Source organism: Eutrigla gurnardus, assembly GCF_963514095.1.
Source record: "Eutrigla gurnardus genome assembly, chromosome: 7".
Classification (NCBI taxonomy): Eukaryota; Metazoa; Chordata; class Actinopteri; order Perciformes; family Triglidae; genus Eutrigla; species Eutrigla gurnardus.
Window position 1 is genome coordinate 25,583,638 of NC_139921.1, and position 19,302 is coordinate 25,602,939.

General features: G+C 48.0%; 1 protein-coding gene across 1 annotated transcript in view; it reads left to right on the forward strand.

Moving 5' to 3' along the window:
* Window positions 1-1,068: 1,068 nt before the first annotated feature.
* Window positions 1,069-19,302, forward strand: part of sptbn5 (spectrin, beta, non-erythrocytic 5) — a 30,674-nt gene continuing 12,440 nt past the window's right edge. Inside the window, exons 1-47 of the mRNA XM_084013000.1 lie at window positions 1,069-1,100; window positions 1,561-1,647; window positions 1,728-1,835; window positions 2,341-2,425; window positions 2,504-2,637; window positions 3,200-3,420; window positions 3,549-3,687; window positions 3,985-4,119; window positions 4,212-4,300; window positions 4,540-4,693; window positions 4,989-5,192; window positions 5,367-5,573; window positions 5,724-5,898; window positions 6,000-6,136; window positions 6,376-6,588; window positions 6,777-6,929; window positions 7,051-7,181; window positions 7,261-7,512; window positions 7,866-7,941; window positions 8,191-8,402; window positions 8,477-8,726; window positions 8,816-8,955; window positions 9,443-9,542; window positions 10,185-10,355; window positions 10,439-10,603; window positions 10,680-10,769; window positions 10,992-11,128; window positions 11,775-11,961; window positions 12,043-12,152; window positions 12,259-12,349; window positions 12,427-12,543; window positions 12,788-12,945; window positions 13,207-13,339; window positions 13,472-13,617; window positions 13,703-13,817; window positions 14,177-14,287; window positions 14,435-14,614; window positions 14,839-15,042; window positions 15,975-16,124; window positions 16,208-16,312; window positions 16,588-16,776; window positions 17,176-17,331; window positions 17,418-17,609; window positions 17,699-17,794; window positions 18,456-18,577; window positions 18,652-18,766; window positions 18,846-18,959. Coding sequence (XP_083869126.1) covers window positions 1,570-1,647; window positions 1,728-1,835; window positions 2,341-2,425; window positions 2,504-2,637; window positions 3,200-3,420; window positions 3,549-3,687; window positions 3,985-4,119; window positions 4,212-4,300; window positions 4,540-4,693; window positions 4,989-5,192; window positions 5,367-5,573; window positions 5,724-5,898; window positions 6,000-6,136; window positions 6,376-6,588; window positions 6,777-6,929; window positions 7,051-7,181; window positions 7,261-7,512; window positions 7,866-7,941; window positions 8,191-8,402; window positions 8,477-8,726; window positions 8,816-8,955; window positions 9,443-9,542; window positions 10,185-10,355; window positions 10,439-10,603; window positions 10,680-10,769; window positions 10,992-11,128; window positions 11,775-11,961; window positions 12,043-12,152; window positions 12,259-12,349; window positions 12,427-12,543; window positions 12,788-12,945; window positions 13,207-13,339; window positions 13,472-13,617; window positions 13,703-13,817; window positions 14,177-14,287; window positions 14,435-14,614; window positions 14,839-15,042; window positions 15,975-16,124; window positions 16,208-16,312; window positions 16,588-16,776; window positions 17,176-17,331; window positions 17,418-17,609; window positions 17,699-17,794; window positions 18,456-18,577; window positions 18,652-18,766; window positions 18,846-18,959 — 6,747 coding nt within the window. The 5' untranslated portion in view covers window positions 1,069-1,100; window positions 1,561-1,569. The remainder of the gene's footprint in view (window positions 1,101-1,560; window positions 1,648-1,727; window positions 1,836-2,340; window positions 2,426-2,503; window positions 2,638-3,199; window positions 3,421-3,548; window positions 3,688-3,984; window positions 4,120-4,211; window positions 4,301-4,539; window positions 4,694-4,988; window positions 5,193-5,366; window positions 5,574-5,723; window positions 5,899-5,999; window positions 6,137-6,375; window positions 6,589-6,776; window positions 6,930-7,050; window positions 7,182-7,260; window positions 7,513-7,865; window positions 7,942-8,190; window positions 8,403-8,476; window positions 8,727-8,815; window positions 8,956-9,442; window positions 9,543-10,184; window positions 10,356-10,438; window positions 10,604-10,679; window positions 10,770-10,991; window positions 11,129-11,774; window positions 11,962-12,042; window positions 12,153-12,258; window positions 12,350-12,426; window positions 12,544-12,787; window positions 12,946-13,206; window positions 13,340-13,471; window positions 13,618-13,702; window positions 13,818-14,176; window positions 14,288-14,434; window positions 14,615-14,838; window positions 15,043-15,974; window positions 16,125-16,207; window positions 16,313-16,587; window positions 16,777-17,175; window positions 17,332-17,417; window positions 17,610-17,698; window positions 17,795-18,455; window positions 18,578-18,651; window positions 18,767-18,845; window positions 18,960-19,302) is intronic.

The window sequence follows — 19,302 nt, forward strand, 5'->3', positions numbered from 1 at the left end:
TATTATTTATTTAAATATAAACCACTTCAGGTTTATGGCAGTGATTTGAATGTGCTTTTTTATTTTTGCAGTAGCTCCATGAACGTTAAGTTCACATTGAAAGTATCAGAAGTAGAAGTACACAAGTATTTTTCTGAACATTGTACAGTCTGATATACAAACGTCTCCCCTGTCAGATTCGAGTGGATCTGATTGGTCCAGAGAACGTGGTGGACGGAGACCGTACGCTGATCCTGGGTCTGCTGTGGATCATCATCCTCAGGTTCCAGATCGGACCCATTAACCTGGATGAGGTAGGGAATCAAACCCACAACCTTCGGACTGGTCATGTGGTCTTTTCCTCTTCTTCCTGCCGTTCCCTCTCCTCCTCTTCGTCTTTCCTTCCCTCACATCCCCTCCTCTGTCTTTCTGTCCTTCACCTCCTCCTGTCCACTCTCCCATTCCTGTCTCAATGCTTTCTAATTCCTCCTCTCCCGTCTCCCTTGACCTCCCCTCCCCTTCTCTCATCTCATCTCCTCTCCTCCCCTCCTCCTCTCCTCTCCCCTCCTCCCCTCACCTCCCCATCTCCTCCCCCTCAGGCGGGTGGTGGAGGCAGTGTGGCTCATCGCTCGGCGAAGGAGGCTCTGCTGATCTGGTGTCAGAGGAAAACATCGGGTTATGATGGCGTGGACGTGCAAGACTTCTCGTCCAGCTGGAGGAGCGGCCTCGCCTTCAACGCCCTCATCCACGCACACCGGTAACACACACATGCGCTCGCACACACACACACACACACACACACACCAGTAAAGCACACACTTTTCTACTCCAGTCTGCTCCATCCTCTCCCTCTCTCCCTCTCCCTCTCTCTCTCTCTCTCTCTCTTTCCCAGACCTGACCTTTTTGACTACCGGCGTCTCCATGGCGATGACCACCGAGGTAACCTGGAGCACGCCTTTTCTGTGGCAGAGCGGGAGCTGGGGATCATGCAGCTGCTGGAGGTGGAGGACATGGTGGTCCCGCATCCGGACACCAAGTCCATCATGACCTACGTGTCCCTGTACTACCACTACTTCTCCAAGATGAAGCAGGGCCAGACGATCCAGAAGAGACTCGCCAAGGTCTGAACCCCCACACCCACACTTTCAAGTACAATACTGTACAATACCAGCTTGTGCATAACAATAAACACAGGGGAAGAGTACTGCAAAATTCAAGATTACTTGAGAGTACTTTTGCCTGTACACTATTTTTACTTTGTGGTATTAGTACATTTACCTGTAAAAGTATTTTTACTGTGAGGTATTAGTACTTTTACCTGTATCAGAGTGGTTTTACTGTGTTGTATTGGTACATTTACCTGTAACAGAGTGGTTTTACTGTGGGTCGTAGTACTTTTACCTGTAAACTCTCTCTGTGGGATTAGTGGTCATGCCTTTTCATGCCAGTGGGTCAGGTGACTGAGTGGGCGGGGCTTCAGACACTAAGCTCATCAGATCAGATCACTCTCTCTGAGGCGCTGCAGCAGCAACATTACGAGTCCTTCACACCTGAAGAGTCGTCTCTCCTCTGTGTCCTCAGATAGTTGGCATGCTGATGGAGCTGGATGACATGAAGGTCCAGTACGAAAGGCTGGTCTCGGATCTGCTCCGCTGGATCAAAGCCAAGGTAACCCCGACAACGCTGTTGACACTCAGACACGAGTGCGGCGATGCTGAGCTTTGTTTGTTGTTGTTGTGTGACTGAAGGTGCTGCAGCTGAATGACAGACGATTCCCAAACTCTGTGAGGGAGATGCAGAAGCTGATGATGGCGTTCAAGACCTACCGGACCGTGGAGAAACCCCCCAAATATCAGGTGAGACCACTTCAGAAGAGGGTCACCCTTCGCCTCCGGAAGCACCCTTCGATTTTCAATTATTTTCAATTTAAAAAAATTGGAATTAAAAAAGTATATAAAAATAAATAAAATAAAGACCAGAGAGTCATGACTGCGGCCGCATCAGAACCAAAGTTGCAGCACATTTTAAAATAAAATTAATTAATTGGCTTAAAACATGACCGTTAACCATAAAAATGCTGAATATCGGCCGGACTATTTGCTCCATGATGCTTACTCAGCTTGCTGTTTGCAAATTCATTTATCAGGTAACGTTACGAAGCTACAGGAGGAGTAGAACGGACAGGAAATAGTAATTTAACTGCTACAATGGTGGTAGCTGTTAGTTGTTATGGCAACAAAGACGCTCTGGGCTACAGAGGATTTCCTCTATTAGTGGAGTTAAAATCTGTTCATGGAGCCGTTGAGGATGCATCTGATTTTCTCCATCTCTGACCTTTATTGCCTCTTCTTTTTTTTTTAGGAGCGTGGGGCGATCGAAGCTCATCTGTTCAGTCTGAAGACTCAGCTGGCGGCCAACAACCAATGGGCTTATAATCCTCCAGAAGGTAACACACACACACACACTACGTTTACATGCTGCTTCTAGCCTTTCTGTCTGCAACGTGCTGTTCCCGTGCGTGAAGGTAAAACCCTGAGTGACATCGAGAGGAGTTGGTCTCTGCTGGAGCGGGCCGAACATGAGCGAGAAGGAGCCCTGCAGGAGTCGCTGCTACGCCTGGAAAACCTGGAGCAACTCGCCCAGAAGTTTGAGAGGAAGGTAACGACATCGACCCCTAGTATTTATCTGTGATTTAATATCAATAAGCAGATGAAAAGGATGCTGAAATAACTCCATCATGATGGTGATCAGTAAAAAGTGTTGAGTCATGCTTTGTTAGGTCTGTCTGCAAGACCACAAGCTGACTACTTTTTAAACGCTAGTTTTCTGAATGGAGTCTGGTTTATGGGTGCTAGGCTACGGTAATGTTGTAGCTGCTCCACTAACACTCCAAATAAGGTCATCTAGACATAAATACAGCAGAGACCTTGTTGTTTGGACCACAGACAGTCTCTGGTTCCTCCACATAGTCTGGTCTGGTCTCTGGACTAATGTGAGCTACTATCGTAGACTTCTGGGAGACCATAGACCACTACGATATGTTTTGTGTTACACAAGTTTTTTTGACGGCAAGCAAACTACTTTTAAAATGCTTGTTTCTGAATGGAGTCTGGTTTGATGGCTGCTAGGCTACGCTAATATCGTAGCTGCTCCATCAGCACTCCAAATAAGGTCAAGGATAGCCGGATCTGTGCATGTCCGTGTTGCTTTGTGGTCTCAGGCGGCGCTGAGGGAGGGCTACCTGGAGGACACGCTGCGTCTGATCCGGAGGCAGGACATCGCCGGTCTCTCTACCCTGGAGGAGGCGCAGGCAGCCAACCGCCGCCTGGAGGCGCTGGCCACCGACGCTCTGGCCAGAGGGCCTCGCTTCGCCGCCCTGACAGACATGGCCGAGAGCATCGAGCGAGGAGACTACCACAGCAAGGAGCAGATAACACGGAGGTGAGCTGTGTGTGTGTGTGTGTGTGTTATATATATATATATATATATATATATATATATATATATATATATATATATATTTTATATATAAATACATTATTTTATCATTTATGTGTTATTTCTTTGAGAGAGTACAACATTAGCCATCGATGGAAGGACCTTGTGCAGCAGCTCCAGGAGCAGAGGGTGCTGCTGGGAAATGTAGTTGAAAACCTCAGTGTCCTCCGAGACATTGAGCTCGTCTCCCAGGAACTTAAGGAGCTACAGGTGAGAAATAAAAGTCTCAGTCTTTTTGTCACTAAGAAAACAAACAAAAACAGTGTCTCTATAGGGATGGTAATATTTTATTAAATTGTTAGTTATAAATATACATAACATTAATATAGTGCTGCATTAAACCCTCATCCCTCCATCTCCTCCTCTCTGTCCCTCCATCTCCTCCTCCTCCTCGTCCTCTCTGTCCCTCCAACTCCTCCTCGTCTTTGTCCTCCATCTCGTCCTCCTCTCTGTCCCTCCATCTCCTCCTCTCTGTCCCTCCTTCACCTTCTCCTTTCCTCCTCCCAGTCCCAGGCCAGCTCCTCTGAACTGGGGAAGCAGCTGGCGGAGGTGGAGTCTCTCCTTCAGAAGCAGGATCTCCTGGAGGCTCAGATCTCAGCTCTTGGTGAAACCATGACGGCCATCAGCAGCAGGGCGCTGAAGGTACCTGATTGGGTTTTTATCACCATGGCGACGGGGGAGATTTTTAAAGGAGGTCCTTGTGACGTGTCTTCTAACCTGTCTCCTCCCCTCAGGTGAAAGTGAGAGACGGCCAGCGGATTCAGAGCAGAGTGAGAGCTCTAGACAGTCAGTACAGATCTCTGGTGTCGCTGAGCAGCAACAGGTTTCTGCTGTTTTCACTTTTCTACTCGTTCTGACTCAGAGACGGTTTACTAGACAACCAGTATGAAGATGCATCACTCCTTTACACCTCCTTCTCCTCTTGCTTCCTCTTCTCCTCTCGTCTCCTCTTCTCTTGCTTCCTCCTTTCCTCTTGTTTCCTCCTCTCCTCTCTCTCCTTGTTTCCTCCTCTCCTCTTCTGTTTCTTCTCCTCTTGCTTCCTCCTCCCCCTACCCCCACCAGGAGGCGACAGCTGGAGGCTCAGCTGAGGCTGTTTGAGTTCTTCTTTGACTGTGAGGAGGTGGAGGCCTGGCTGTATGAACGCTGGTTGAAGCTGCAGACGGCCGGACTGGGACGAGACCTGAACCACATCCACCTGGCCCAGCACAAACACAAGGTGGACCCCACAAGTCCTCACACCCGACAAACACAAGGGGGACCCCACAAGTCCTCACACCTGACACAAACACAAGGGGGACCCCACATGTCCTCACACCCGACACAAACACAAGGGGGACCCCACAAGTCCTCACACCCAGCACAAACACAAGGGGGACCCCACAAGTCCTCACACCCGACACAAACCAATTTCGATTTCAATACAAATTTGAGTGGAAAAAAACATTTATTTTAACAAACTAAAAGTCTTAATGTTGACGTGTTTGTAAATCAATCTGATTCCATCTCGTCAGGCATTTGAGGCGGAGCTCCAGGCCCAGGAGTCTCTGTACCAGGGGGTTCTGGGTCGAGGTCAGGACCTGCTGTCCAAACAGAGTCCACTCAACCAGCGAGCCGTCCAGAAGTGGATCCGAACTCTGAAGAAGCAGCGGAGCCACCTGACCGCCGAGGCCACGGGGCGCCGCGACAGGCTGCAGGCCGCCGCCGCCATCAAGCAGGTAGACGAGGAAACACCATCCGCTCGAGAAATACACTCAAGTCTGCTTCTGCTGATCAATACTTATTTATCTGCTGGGCCCAGATCTAAGGAGTCTTGGGTTTTTGATCCTCCTCTTGTGTCCACGAAAACCACGTTCACACCCGTGTTCACACTGCTTTTTTTCTCCGCTCAGTACTTTGCAGATGTGGCGGAGGCCGACTCCTGGCTTGGCGACAGGAAGCCGCTGTTGATCAGCGAGGATCATGGGAAGGATGAGTCGAGCACGGCGGCGCTGCTGCAGCGCCACCTGCGGCTGGAGAGGGAGATGGCGGCATACGCCTCGGAGATGAAGAGGCTGAGGGAGCAGGCGAGGAGCGCTGCCCAGCTCACAGCGCTGACTGTAAGTACAGACCAGGATCGCCTTAGTTTGGGGGGGGGGGGGGGCGGGGCAAGGGGATCCGCTAGGGGTGTAGCGGTCCAGGTTCAGGAGGTTCGGTTCGGTACCGTGGGAAGATAAAACGTTTCTGACACTGACACTCTTCCTGTGAAGGCGGAGCCTCCGCAGAGTAAGATCATCCAGTACAGCGACTCCTCCGGAGACGAGGAGGGTCCAGGCGTGGTGACATCATCGCCCTCACCCAGCAGTGTGGGGGGGAGGGGTTCCGGGGGCTTCCCCGCTCCGGCTGAGGACAACAAGGCCAAGGTCCGCTTCAGATACAGCAGAGGTACCGGCAGAAACCCGTGGATGTGACTCTCATCGTTCAAAGACGGAGTGCTTTTACTGGGTGAACTGTTTCTTTTAAAAGTGACATGTTACTGATTCCAGGTCAGTTTCCGTGGGATCGTAACGAGATCGTAACCGTCGTGGGCTCCGAGGAGGATGGGGACCAGGTTCTGGCCCGAGACAGCCGCGGAAACCAGCAGCTCGTCCCCAAAACCTACCTGAGCCCGCTGCCTGCAAGTGTACAATCAATAATCCGTAACGTGTAAATGATTGGTGTTTAACAGGGATGTCACCAGAAACCACAGATTAGTATCCATTAAAATAACTTCAAAACCGGTTACATGCAGCTGTTTGTGAGAGCGAGAGACAGACAGAGCGAGAGAAAGACAGACAGATGTGACGTCCCTGATCTTTAAGACCCGCCTCTCCTTTCAAATCACTAACAAGTCTGATCCTTGTCCTTGTTCCCTCTGCTCAGGCTCCTCCTACCAGCCCGCCCGCCTCCACCAATGGCGTGCCGGCGAGCCCGAACAGAAAGTTGAGTCGTCCGAGACGCAGCCGCTCGATGCGTCGCAGCACGGCTGAGATCCAGACCACGTGGCTGCCAGACATGCAGTACCAGAGGGACACTGTGGAGGGCACACAGGCCGGCCTGGACCGGGACTATGACTCCCTCTACGACCTGGTCACGGTGAGGGGGGCAGGCTGGGAAATGTAGTTTGGTTTAAAAAATAAATAAATAATTATAATAAAAATATAAATAAACAATTATATATACCTACTTTTAATAAACAAATAAAAAATAAAATAGGGTGAAAACAAACAGACTGACCTTTTATTTTCAGGCCATTTTCAAAGTAAAGCTTGTTTTGTTTGCAGTCGAAGACGCTGCGTCTGCAGGAGACGCTGCGTCTGCATCGCTACTACAACGGCTGCCGGGAGTTCGAGTCCTGGATGGACGACAAGGAGAACCTCCTGAACACCTTCAGCTCCGACGCCGGCGACCTTGGAATTGTTCAGGCCAAATACGAGGTAAACACGCTTCGAAAGACAGCCACTGTTTATTAAAAAGAAATTATATTGCGGTATTTTTGTGGTGCTTACAGTCACCAGTGGTCTCAGTTACAGTCTTACAGTTGACCTCCTGTTCCAGAACTTCCTGACTGAGTTGGCGAGTGGGCGTGGCCAGTTGGATGGCATCATCGGAATGGCGGAGGAGCTGGTGAAGAGCCGTCACAGCAAGCAGAGGGAGATCCAGGCCAGACAGAGGAGCGTCGCCAACAGGTAGACGAGCATGAACCTGATGGTCTCTGATGTGGGCTGAGGTGGTCTGGACTTGACGGCGGTCTCCTGGTCTCTGCAGGTGGGACCGGCTCCAGCGGCGGAAGGACGAGAGAGGCCACGAGCTGCTGAGCACGGCGGACGTGCAGTCGTTCCTGCAGAGCTGCGAGGAGGCCAAAGGTCAGCTGCAGGGTCAGCTGTCCCGCCTGGATGCCGTGGACCTGGGCTGCAGCTCCTTCACCCTGCAGGCCGAGGACCAGAACCAGGCTCAGACCCTCCGAGACATCCAGACCCTGGAGGCCAAGATCGCCTACCTGAAGAGCGTCGCCAAGATGTACGAGTCCGATTCCCGGCTGGAGAAACGAAATGCAAAGAGTTCATTAGATTAATGATTAATCACCTTCATTCACACTTTTTCATTTTTATTTGGGCTGTTAATTATTGATTGATTGATTTTTGAACATCAGCTCCTGTAATACACTATAATGAATGATGACATTCATATCCATAAGGACATAAACAGTAAAAGAATATAACAAATATATTTGTTTTTCCTCAAATGTCCAAAAATGTGGCATTCTAAGACTGGAATTGATTAAAGTGGAAAATAGTATTGATATATAATAATTAAAAATTCTGATGGCAGAGAATCTTGCAGAGTCCTCTGATGTGTTTCCTGTTTTGCAGGAAGCAGGACTGCAGTCCAGCAGAGAGTGCCGCCATCGTGGAGGAGGTCCAGGGTCTCGAAGCTCTGCTGGATCAGGTTTGACTTTGACTCTTCATCACTGCCGGTTTGACTCTTCATCACGACATCACTGTCGTTTGATGACGAGCAATCTATCGTATAAAAGGCTCTTTTTTTAAATGGAGTCTGGTGCAGTGCTACGTGTCTCTGTGACATCACTTCCCGTAAACTGAAGCCGTTTAACGACACCCAGCCCTAGTCCCAGGTCACAAGTCACAGGTCACATCGGCTCTCGTTCACACTGTTCTTCTTGTTCTGCCGGACTAGTTGAAGCGTCAGGCTGTGGACAGACAGCGCCTCCTGGAGGAGGCCCACAGGCTGCAGGGCTTCCAGCAGCAGGCCAAGGAGCTGCAGCGCTGGGCCCACTCGGTCCAGGAGCGCCTCCTGCAGGAGGAGACGGCCGCCGACGTGGCCTCGGCCGTGGCCCTGCTGGAGCAACACCAGGAGCTGCAGCAAGAGATGGAGGAGCAGAGGAGCAGGTGAGCGTGGATGGAGGAGAATAATGGGATTCATTAACTCGTGAGATGTAAATTTACTCCTGGGGGTTTCTCAGGTGGAGGGAGATGGAGGAGTTGGGGAAATCTCTCCAGCGGGGTTCGTCCAATGGGAAGAAGGGAGGTGTCGACATCCAACAAACCCTTGACAAGCTCGAAGCTGATTGGTCCAGGCTGGACAAGCTGTGGACCAGCAGGAAGCAGTGCTTGGAGCAGGGGGCGGAGCTTCAGAGGCTGAACCAGGAGGGAGACCGGATTGAGGCCACGCTGTCTGGACACGAAGCCCGCCTCGGGGTCCGGGACGTCGGGGTGAGGACGCTTCGACAGGGAACCAAGACACGGAGAGCAGGACGGACGTCCAAACTATATATCGATGACATGTGTGTTTGTCCATGCAGGACTCGGTGGACGGGGTCTGCAGCCTGCTAGGCCGGCAGGAGGAGCTGGAGGGACTCCTCAGAGCTCTGGACCAGCGGGTGGACCATTTCACTGAACGCAGCCAGGAGCTCATCGACCAGCGACACTACGCCGCCGCACAGTGAGAGACACGAAATGTTCAGACTTTAGGATTTTAGATCAGAGGTCAACGTTCACTAAGGAGACCCGAGGCTGATAGAGACCCGGTGGAGAGACCCCCAAGGCTGATAGAGACCTGGTGGGGGGGCCCCCAAGGCTGATAGAGACCTGGTGGAGGGACCCCCTATCACTTATCATATAAAACTGTGTTCCTTATTAAAGCGGCTAATAATATAAACAAACAAATAATGATGTATGTACACAATGCTAAGCCATTAAAATAATAATTGTTGGCAGATTCATATTTTAATTATATTTTGGCATTTCTACATCACAATTTATCAACATAATATTAAACAAACAGGAAGATTTATATTTGCTTAATATAAGTTGTATTCGTTTTCAGGTGTATTTTTGACATATTTGTGATCAAATAATTCCGGGGACCCCCTGCAGTAACTCTGCGGACCCCCTGTTGAATATCTGTTATATCAGTTTTTATGTTTCAGCATCACGGAGAGGAGCGGGAGCATCCAGAAGGCCAACAGGAACTTGAAAGAGAGCAGCAGGAAGAGGAGGAGTTTGCTTATGGCATCAAAGAAACATCAGGTATTATTATGACAGCTGAAAACTCTTCTAGGGATCAAAAAGCTTCAGGACACAATCATTCCTATACAAGTGTGTGTGGATAATAATAAAATGGAATAAAATGCACAGCATTCATGGTTGGTACGGGTGTTTGGAAAGTGCTTGGATTTAGAATAAAGTGCTTGAAATGTGTGTTCTATGTGGTGACATATATGATAGAAAAGAAGATCTCCATATTTAAAACAGCATTTTCTGACATTTCTACATGAAAAATGAAAAGGACAATAACATATAATGTGATGAACAAGTGCAATAATAAGTAGAGTGAATACTGAGTATTGTATTGGAAACAAATATGTAATTCTACCACAGCTGGAAGGTCCTGGAAAAGCATGAAAATGCACCTTGAAATGCTTGAAAAGTGCTTGAATTTGACTTGGAAAAGGTGTAGGAACCTTAAAACGATGTGCCATCTTCACATTTTTTTTCATTCAAAGTTTATTGAAATCTAAATTGGAGTACATAATAAAACATACATTGTATTATTTTCTTTAAAAAAAAACCAAATCAATAAAAAATTATAATAAAAACAAATATAATAATAATAATTAGACAGTATTTACCTCCATCTTCACATTTGAATGTTGGTGGTTAAACCTGCAGGAGTTCCAGAGAGACGCAGACGAGCTGCTGCAGTGGATGGAGGAGAAGTTCAAGGTGGCGGAGGATGAGTCGTACCGTGACCCCACCAACATCCTCCCCAAGCTGAAGAGGCACGAGGCGGCGGAGAGGGAGATGCAGGCCCACCAGGTCTGGCTGGACCGACTGGTTCAGGTAAAGTGCTGCTCGCTGGTCCCCGGGGGGGGGGGGGGGGGATTCGTCCCAACCAATAAACCAACCTGTGTGTTCATGTGCAGCTGGGGAGGGAGATGCTGGCCGAAGAGCACCACAGCAGTCAGAGCATCAGCAGGAAGTCCACTCAGGTCAGCAGCCGCTGGAGGAGGCTTCAGGACAAGATGGCCGACCGCGGGGACAAGCTGAGACAGGCGGGGCAGCAGGAGCAGCTGATGGAGCTGCTGCAGGTAAGAACCGGTGAGAAACCGGGCCGGGCTACCGGAGGCTAAAAGAGACGTTAACGCTAATCCTTCGTTTCCTCAGGACGCCGAGCTCAAGATCGAGGCCATTCAGTGGATGCTGAACAACGCGGCCAAAGGTCACGACCTCCGCTCCAGCCGGCAGCTTCTGAAGGTGAGGTCGCCGTCGATATGCCTGGTCAGCATGATGATGAGTGACGGGCGACCATCGGTGGCTTCTTACCACGCAGAGAGTCAACCGCTGCCACGCCTCACCGCTTCATTTCTGTTCTTTAAAAAAAACTTTATAAACCCACAAATTTGCAACGAGAAATTAATAAATATGAGGTTATTAAACCAACTAGCAATGTCAGTAAACATTGTTTGTGCCCTGAAGGAGCACTGGCAGCTGGAGCAGGAGGCCAAGGAGCTGGCGGAGAAGATCAACGCCATCGTCGGCAGGGCCAAACACCTCGCCTCCACACATTTCGACTCCCAGGGGATCCTCCGGGAAACCGACGCCTACCTCTCTCTGTGAGTCCCGCCCTTTTTTTGTTGTTGTCGTCTTCTTCTAGCACCACCAACAGGTTGAACGCATGTAAGTGAGATATTTACAAACCGTCTCAGAGAGTTTATTTTTACTGCAGCTTGTATTCTTTCATCTGTGTTTTACCATCAACGCAGCCATGGACGCGTTCGGCTGAAGGTTTATTTATTTATTTAGTTGATATCGACGATGCTCATTGATTGCTGTAAATAAACCAGAGTTAGCTGCAAATGCTAATTTCCATTTGTTGTCCTTAGCCAGATCTTAAAAGGCACCCTAAAATGAATAAAACTGAAAAAAATAAACAAGTAGCATAGTATAATATATAAGGTCACCAGTTAACATGTGAAGGTTTGAATACAATGTTCAAAGACGATGATGATGCACATTATTGATGACGTCATCAGGAAAAGGAAGCTCCCCAAAGGATGATCCCTCATAGTTTAAAAAAACCCCACCAACTCCTCCTCCTTCTTCTTCTTCTTCTAAAGAAAAAGAGAATGATGTATTATTTGTGCTGTATAACGTGCTCCAATTTCGATTTCAATAACAATTCTAATAAAAAAAAAACAACAGCTTTTTTTCTGGTGTTTTAAGTTGCACACAATGAATCTTTGATCTTTGGTGCTGCAGGTTCAAGTCTCTCCAGAAGCCTCTGGACCGGCGTCGAGCTCAGCTGGAGGAGTCAGTGCTGCTGTTCGGGTTTTATCACGATGTGGACCTGGAGCTCAGCTGGATCTCTGAACACGTTCCTGCCGCCGGAGCTGCAGGACACGACAAGTCTCTGTCCGGAGCCATCAGCCTCGTGCAGAAACACAAGGTAGGACTCACACTTTCATCTCATTGGTTGATCTAAAACGGCTCAGAGCGACGACAGCTAAATCAGGATGTGTTCACGTAGGAGCTGCAGGCGGAAGTGAACGCCCACCAAAAACACCTGAGCCATGTTCTGGAAAAGGGGCGGGGCCTGGCTAAATCCAGCAAATCAGACGGAGAGGAAGTGCTCGAAAGGTGCAGTTTTTTTGTGTGTTTTTTTTAGCTTTGGGTGTCATTATGATATTTTTCTTTGCATTTCATGTCAGAATGTCTTTTTCTGTTTTAATGTTTTTCTTTGCAGGTGCAGACATCTGACTGCTGAGTGGGAGGAGCTAGAGGAGGCCTGCAACAAGAGAGCAGCTCACCTGAGCAAGGCCATCACCAGAGAACAGGTGAGAGGCACCGAGAGGTGGATTGTTCCCATCAAACAGCTGAAGCACCTCGTGTTGAACCTCTGAACCGTCTCCAGCTGCTGTTGGACTGCTCCGAGCTGGAGTCCAGGCTCACCGAGACCCTCACCCTGGTGAACACCGACGACTACGGCAAAGACCAGCTGGCCACACAGAGTCTTCTCACCAAACACCAGGTACCTCACACACCTGTTCGTTGTTCAGGAGGTTTTAATCAACAACGTATAGAACAAAGATCTAGTCGTGGGTAAACTTGCATATTAAACCTTTTTTAACAAAACTTTGGTGGACCTCAGGTCCTTCCATGTGGGACTCCTAATCGTGAAAGTGAACTCTGATTTTTCTAAAACGGGTCCATATTTTCCACATCCTTTTTTCTCAAAAATAAAGCAGCACATGAATCTGATCCCCTCGCTGTAGGTGTTGGAGGGCCAGCTGGAGGTGCTGGAGATGGAGCTGGAGGAGTTGGGGGATCAGGTGGAGCAGGCGGTTCAGAACTGGAGCCTGGGGGAGCTCAGCAGGCCCTACAGTCGCCTCAGCAGCCTGCACCAGCAGCTGCAACACCAGGCTTCTCTCAGGTCAATACTGACTCACTACTACACTACAACAACTCACTACAATACTACAACTACTCACTACTACAATACCACTACTCATTACTACACAACAGCAACTCACTACTACACAACAACTACTTCATTGTGCTTATTGCCATTCCAGTGATTTCTGTTAACTGTGACATGTTCTGGAAATAAATGGTGGTGTGAAGTAAAATGAATGGGTTAACAACTGAGCACCGACATGCACCTGACCCTTTTAATCCTCACGTCTCCTTCCAGGGCTCAGAGGTTAAAGGAAGTCCTCCACCTCCATGAGTTCAGGAGGGAGTCATCGGAGCTGGAGGACTGGATGATCCAGCAGAGACAGACAGCAGAGTCTCAGGACCTGGGCACGGATTACCAGCATGTTCAGGTGACCTCCCGTCAACCAGACCTGACCTTATTGCAGATGCATGTCTGCAGATTCTCATTTGAAGCAGCGTCTCTGTTACAGTTTATTAAGTAGGTTTAGTTTTGACCTCTGTGATTTTGACGGACATTTCAGGTGCTCGCCGGGAAGTTTGAAGGATTCCTGAAGCAGCTGGAGGTCGGTGAGGAGAGACTGCAGAGCTGCAGAGAGCACGCTGCCCGACTGATCGGCAGTAAACATCCACAGAGCTCTGCAGTCAGAGAGACGCGGCAGCAGCTCAGGTAGACGCACACAGGTGTTTATGAACATGAGGATCATGGGAGTTCCCCTATAAATCACTCATTTGTGTTTGATCGTCGTTTGCAGTGCATGCTGGGATGATTTGAAGGCGGTGGCGAGGGAGCGTCAGGATCGACTGCGGCAAGCCGAGGAGTGTCACCGCTTTTACCGAGACCTGACCGACGCTCTGACACTCATACGGGTAATATTACTTATTATCATTTAGTGTTATTTTTGTTCTGGAAGCCTGTCTCCTGGCTGCAGTACCACTCTCCACTTGAACTGGTACTGATGGACCAGTGGGGCGCTGTTTGACAGAAAAAAAAAGGCTTAGCCACCAAATTTTTGCAAGCATGTACATTTTTCATAAATAAGAAAAATAATTTTAAGTCATCTATTATTCTATTTCTCTTCTTGATGTTTTCAATTTTTTTGCCGTGGCATCTTTTCATTGTCGGTATCGAGATATTTCGGCAGGGTGTTGCGTCCAATTCACAATTTTCAGTATCTGTACATCAGTACATCACATGTTGAAGTCCAACCCTCCGATTGTGTCGTTAGGAGCGACAGAAGAGCATCCCCGATGACGTGGCGAAGGACTTGAGAGGAGTGACATCACAGCTGAGGAAACATGAAGCTCTGCTGCATGAGCTGGCCGCCACGGAGCAGCAGGTAGGTTGAACTTTACATGTTTTACTCTTATTTAGTGTTGTAGACTGATGTCAAAATAAAACAATCAGTGGGCTTTTATTTTGAAAAGTATCTGTCAGAAGGCTTGAAACCCTCAGTCGTCATTGTTGTTGTTGGTGATGTGCGTAGTTGCAGGAGCAGCTGGATGCCGTCGACTCCATTCTGGACCTCTGCACGCCCGAGTTGAAGCTCCGCCTACAGGAAATGCAGCAGGAAGTGGTGGAGAGGTGGGAGGAGCTTCGGCTCCACGCAGAGCAGAGGGAGGCGGAGCTAAAACGGTCGTGCCAGAGATATCAGTTCCTTAACACGGTGAGGACGGTGAATTATAAAAAACAGTGGGTTCGTTTGGGGTGACAGGAGGCGGAGACTAAAAGCTGCGAGTACAATTAACAGGAAGTCCCAGAAGTAGTGACATCCTGTTAGATGTGATCTGTAGGCTACCTGTAGTTTTATCAACCACCTTCTGATTGATTTATATTTGTTTGTAAATATGAGTGAGACTCGAGGCTTACAAATCTATATGTGCTGTCCAGGCACAGGACTATTTACTGTGGTGCAACCAGCTGATTGGTGCGATGGCGGCGGAGGAGAGCATCAGCGACGTGGCGACCGCCGACCTCCAGCTGGCGCAGCACCAGCAGCTGTGGGCTGAGATGGAGGCCAGACAGGAGACGTACCAGCAGGCACTGGACATGGGGGAGGAGCTGCAGAGGCAGGACGGGATCAGCAGGAAGGAGGTGAGACCTCCTACCAGACTCCGTTAAAAAAAACAGTAATTTAACTGATAGTATCGTCATTCAAAGTGGACAGAAAACGAGGTAAAACTCATCAAAATTAGTTAGTTAGTTTCATCTTCCCACTTTTAACACTCTGGTTTGGTCTAAATAAACTCTTAATCAGGGTTGGTACGGGTGCTGGAAATCCTTGAAAACACTATTTACTTTTATGTGGTGTTTTCAAGGTTTAAAAAGTGCTTGGATTTAGAATAAAGTGCTTGAAATGTGTGTTCTATGTGATGACATATATGATATAACGGAGAAAAGAAGATCTCCATATTTGAGGGACTGAAAACAGCATTTTGTGCTTTCTGCATGAAAAATGACTTTTGATGATGAACAGATGATGAAAATAGTTGGTGATTATATTTCTGTGGATCTGTTAGTGGAATTAGTTTTCCTTTCATTTGTGGTCCTTCTGTAATAAGCTGTCTCCAAACATCATGTTGGTTGTTTATAGGACAATAACATCGCATTTGATGTGATGAACAAGTGACATAATTAGTAGACTGAATCCTGACGATTGGATTGATACAAATATGGAGTTTACTTCAGCTGGAAGGTGCTGGAAAAGCATGGAAATGCACCTTGAAATGCTTAAAAAGTGCTTGAATTTGACTTTGGGAAAGGTGGAGGAACCCTGCACCAACTTCGATGTGAAAATTCAGCAACTGGTTTGCAGATTTGGGACAGGAAATGCATCATGACCATAGGATAGGATTGAAGTGTTCCCTTTAACATCCTGTGAATGACTCGGTCGTCCGTAGAGCTTAAAGGATCCTGGACATTAGGAGGGATTTAGATGACATGGCGTTCCAGAAAACGGAGGAAACAGCCGGCGTGTTTTGGTTGCGTCCTAGTGTTGGAGGTGTTGAACCGGTGGTCTCTTCCAGGTGTCGGAGAAGTTGGAGGCCCTGCAGGAGGAGCGAGACAAGCTGGAGGAGCAGTGGAACCAGAAACAGGGCTGGTTGGAGAGCGTTCACCTGGAGCAGGTCTTCTACAGAGACGTGGACAGCGTGGACAAAACCTCCAGCTCCCAGGAGGTAGACTCATCCCGATCCTCCTCGTCCTCCTCCACTGGGAAGTGAAAGGTCCCGTCTGATTGCTGGTTCAAACCTCTCCACAGGTCCTGTTGCAGAACAGCACTCTGGGAAACACGGTCGATGAGACGGAGAGTTTGATCAAACGCCACGAAGCCTTTGAGAAGCTGCTGAGCTCGCAGGAGGACAAGGTCTGCTCTTCTTCTGTGGTTTCTCTCCCTGTCCTCCAAATAACCCTTTTCATTATTTGATCTCAGAAGGTGACATTGTCTATAAATGTCTATAAATGTGTTGCTGTTTTCACACCTGTACCAGAGTCTGCTTGGAGGTACTTACAGGACTAAACAGGATTCAAGCTCCCATGTGAAATATGTGTAAACTTATGTGACCCTCTAGAAGGCCCTGTTAGGGCTCCAGAATTCACCCCGGGCTAGTACTCGTCTGACTCCTCCCTCCCTTCCTCCAGCTCTCCTCGGTGAAGGAGCTCGCCGAGAGGCTGAAGGAGCAGCTGAGCAGAGAGAAGAGCGGACGCGTCCAAACCAAACTCAGGGCCCTCCTCCAGCGACGGGATAGGCTCAGGGGGCTGTCTGTCAAACGCCGGGAGGAGCTGGAGCTCTCCAGGATGTTGTGTGTCTTCAACCGAGATGTTGCCGAGGTAACATACTGACCCCTGTTTTTTTTATTACATCCATTCATGACCGTTAGTGTTTACTTGCTGTTGATTGCAGGGAATTTTCAAATGTACAATTTAAGAGAACAACATTACTCCACTCCTCTTTTGTTTTTTGTTTTTCCTCCTTTAGACATCCACAAATAATCAAAAATGTATAAGATAGTGTTAAAATAATAATAATAATAGTCAAAATAAAAAGGGAATAATAATGATGATAAATTAACAAAAATATTACAAAACAATAATAATAATAAAAATATTAATTAAATAGAATAAATAAAAATACATAATAATAAAAATATATTTATTTTTAATGAGCGAAATGCGATTGTGGTCCGTTGTTCTACGATGTGTTCTGTTCTGCGTCTGTCCGTCCATCAGGCCGAGGAGTGGGTGTCTGAGCGGATGCAGAAGATGGCGGAGGACAGTAAAGCCGACCTCAGCAACCTGCAGGCCAAGATGAAGCTCCTCCAGAAGCATCAGGTGTTTGAGGCGGAGATCCTGGCCCACAGAGAAATCATCAGCTCGGTGCTGCTGGTGAGACGAGACCTTCTCTTAGAAAGCCTCCGTTCCCTCCAAACCAAATGCAAACACAGCGCCTCCTCCTTGTTGTGTGCCTGCAGGCCGGCGAGGAGCTGGTCTCCCGTCCACACCCGAGGTCTAAGGAGCTGAGGAGCAGCGCGGCGGCCCTGCAGCGCCACTGGGAGGAGCTGAAGAAGGCCCTGGCCACGCGAGGGAAAGCTCTGGAAGACAACAGAGATTTCCTGGAGTTCCTGCAGAAAGTCCAAGAGGTGGAGGTCTGGATCCGACACAAGGTGGGAGACCGAAGGAGGAGCGGGGAGTCGCTGGTTCACGGTGTGTGTGTTTACATTATAGTTACAGTGTGTGATGTCTTGTGTTGCAGGAGGTGATGATTAATGTCGGAGATGTCGGGAAGGATTATGAACACGGAGTTCAGCTGCTAAAGAAACTGGGCGAGTTCAGAGGAACTGCAGACGGGGTGAGAGTGTGTTTATTATTATTATTTATGATTTATGTGACATTTATTACAATTAAGAAAAACAATAACATCCTACTTCTGCAACTTTATGGGTATTTAACACTAGTTTGAATCGTTTATTTTGTAGTTTCAACAGCACTTTCCTGCAAATGTTTCACAATAAAAGCCTTAGGACCACTAGAGGTGTATTTTTAACAACAATTCAACCGTCACATGATCAAGTATATTTATCAATCAGACGGGAGAAGAATGTAAGGCCTGTATCGAATACAAGAATATATCCATTCTGGGTTTATTTCTTTATCACTTTTTGTTTGTTTGTTTGTTTGTTGTTATACAGTGGACTTGTATATAGACATTTGATTTCTTTATTATAATTATTTATATTATTCAAGCTTTTAATTCTATTTCTGTTCAGTATGTTGTGAGAGAGCTGGGATCGGCTCCAGCCCCCCCCCCCGTGACCCTTAATACAGGATAAGCGGTAGAAAATGGATGGATGGATGTTGTGAGAGATGGAAAAAGAGTCAAATTCCTTGTATTTGTAGGCATACGTGGCCTAATAAAGCTGATGCAAATACAAAATACAAGTGTATGTGCAGTCATTTATGGAGGAGTAACAATAAACCACCCACTATTTCAAATAAAATGTACTGTGCAGGACGTTACCGTGGACGACGCTCACATCACGGCCATCGACCGGCTGGCGGCCCGGCTGGAGTCGAGGCAGAGCGCTGACGAGCTGGTGACAGTCCGACAGAGGAGACGGCAGCTCAACGACAGGTAACCATCACACAGGTGAACCTCACCTGGGGGGGAGGGGTCAACCTCTCGGCATTCACACCAGTCTCTTCCAGTTGGAGCAAGTTTCACGGGGATCTGAACAATTACAAGAGAAAGCTGGAGGGGGCGCTGGTGGTCCATGCCCTCATCAGGGAGCTGGAAGAGGTCCGAGACAGAGCCAACGAGAAGGTCAGTCAGGCGATGCCGCCTTTCTTTTTTTTTTAAACTGCACATCAGATCACCGTCGACTGAAAAAGGTCCTCTGCAGATGCTGCTGCTGCAGGGTCAGGACTGTGGTTTTGATGTGGACAGTGTGGAGAACCTGATCAGACGCCACAAGGAAACTGAGCGAGAAGCCGGGGTCATCCAAGAGAGGTCACGGGTGAGTTGGAGGTCTTTTAACTGGCAGAGATTTATAGACCTGCAGCAGTAATTTAAAGGTTCTGAACCAAAAATGTGTTTGTTTTTGGGAGACGGGGCCGTGATCTGATGAAAACACATATTGTGTTCGTGGAACATAGAAATGAGGATGTATGTACAATAAATATTCTGGTTATCTGCATAATTATGTAGTAAATGTAGTAAATAATGTTAAATGTAAATCAGTTTTTATGATGGGAACATGTGTTTAAAATTCAATTAAAGAGGCCCAAGTATTGAGCCTTGTGGAATTCCAAGCGTACATGTCCTCTCAGACTTGAGTCCTCTATTGAATCGCAGTTGGG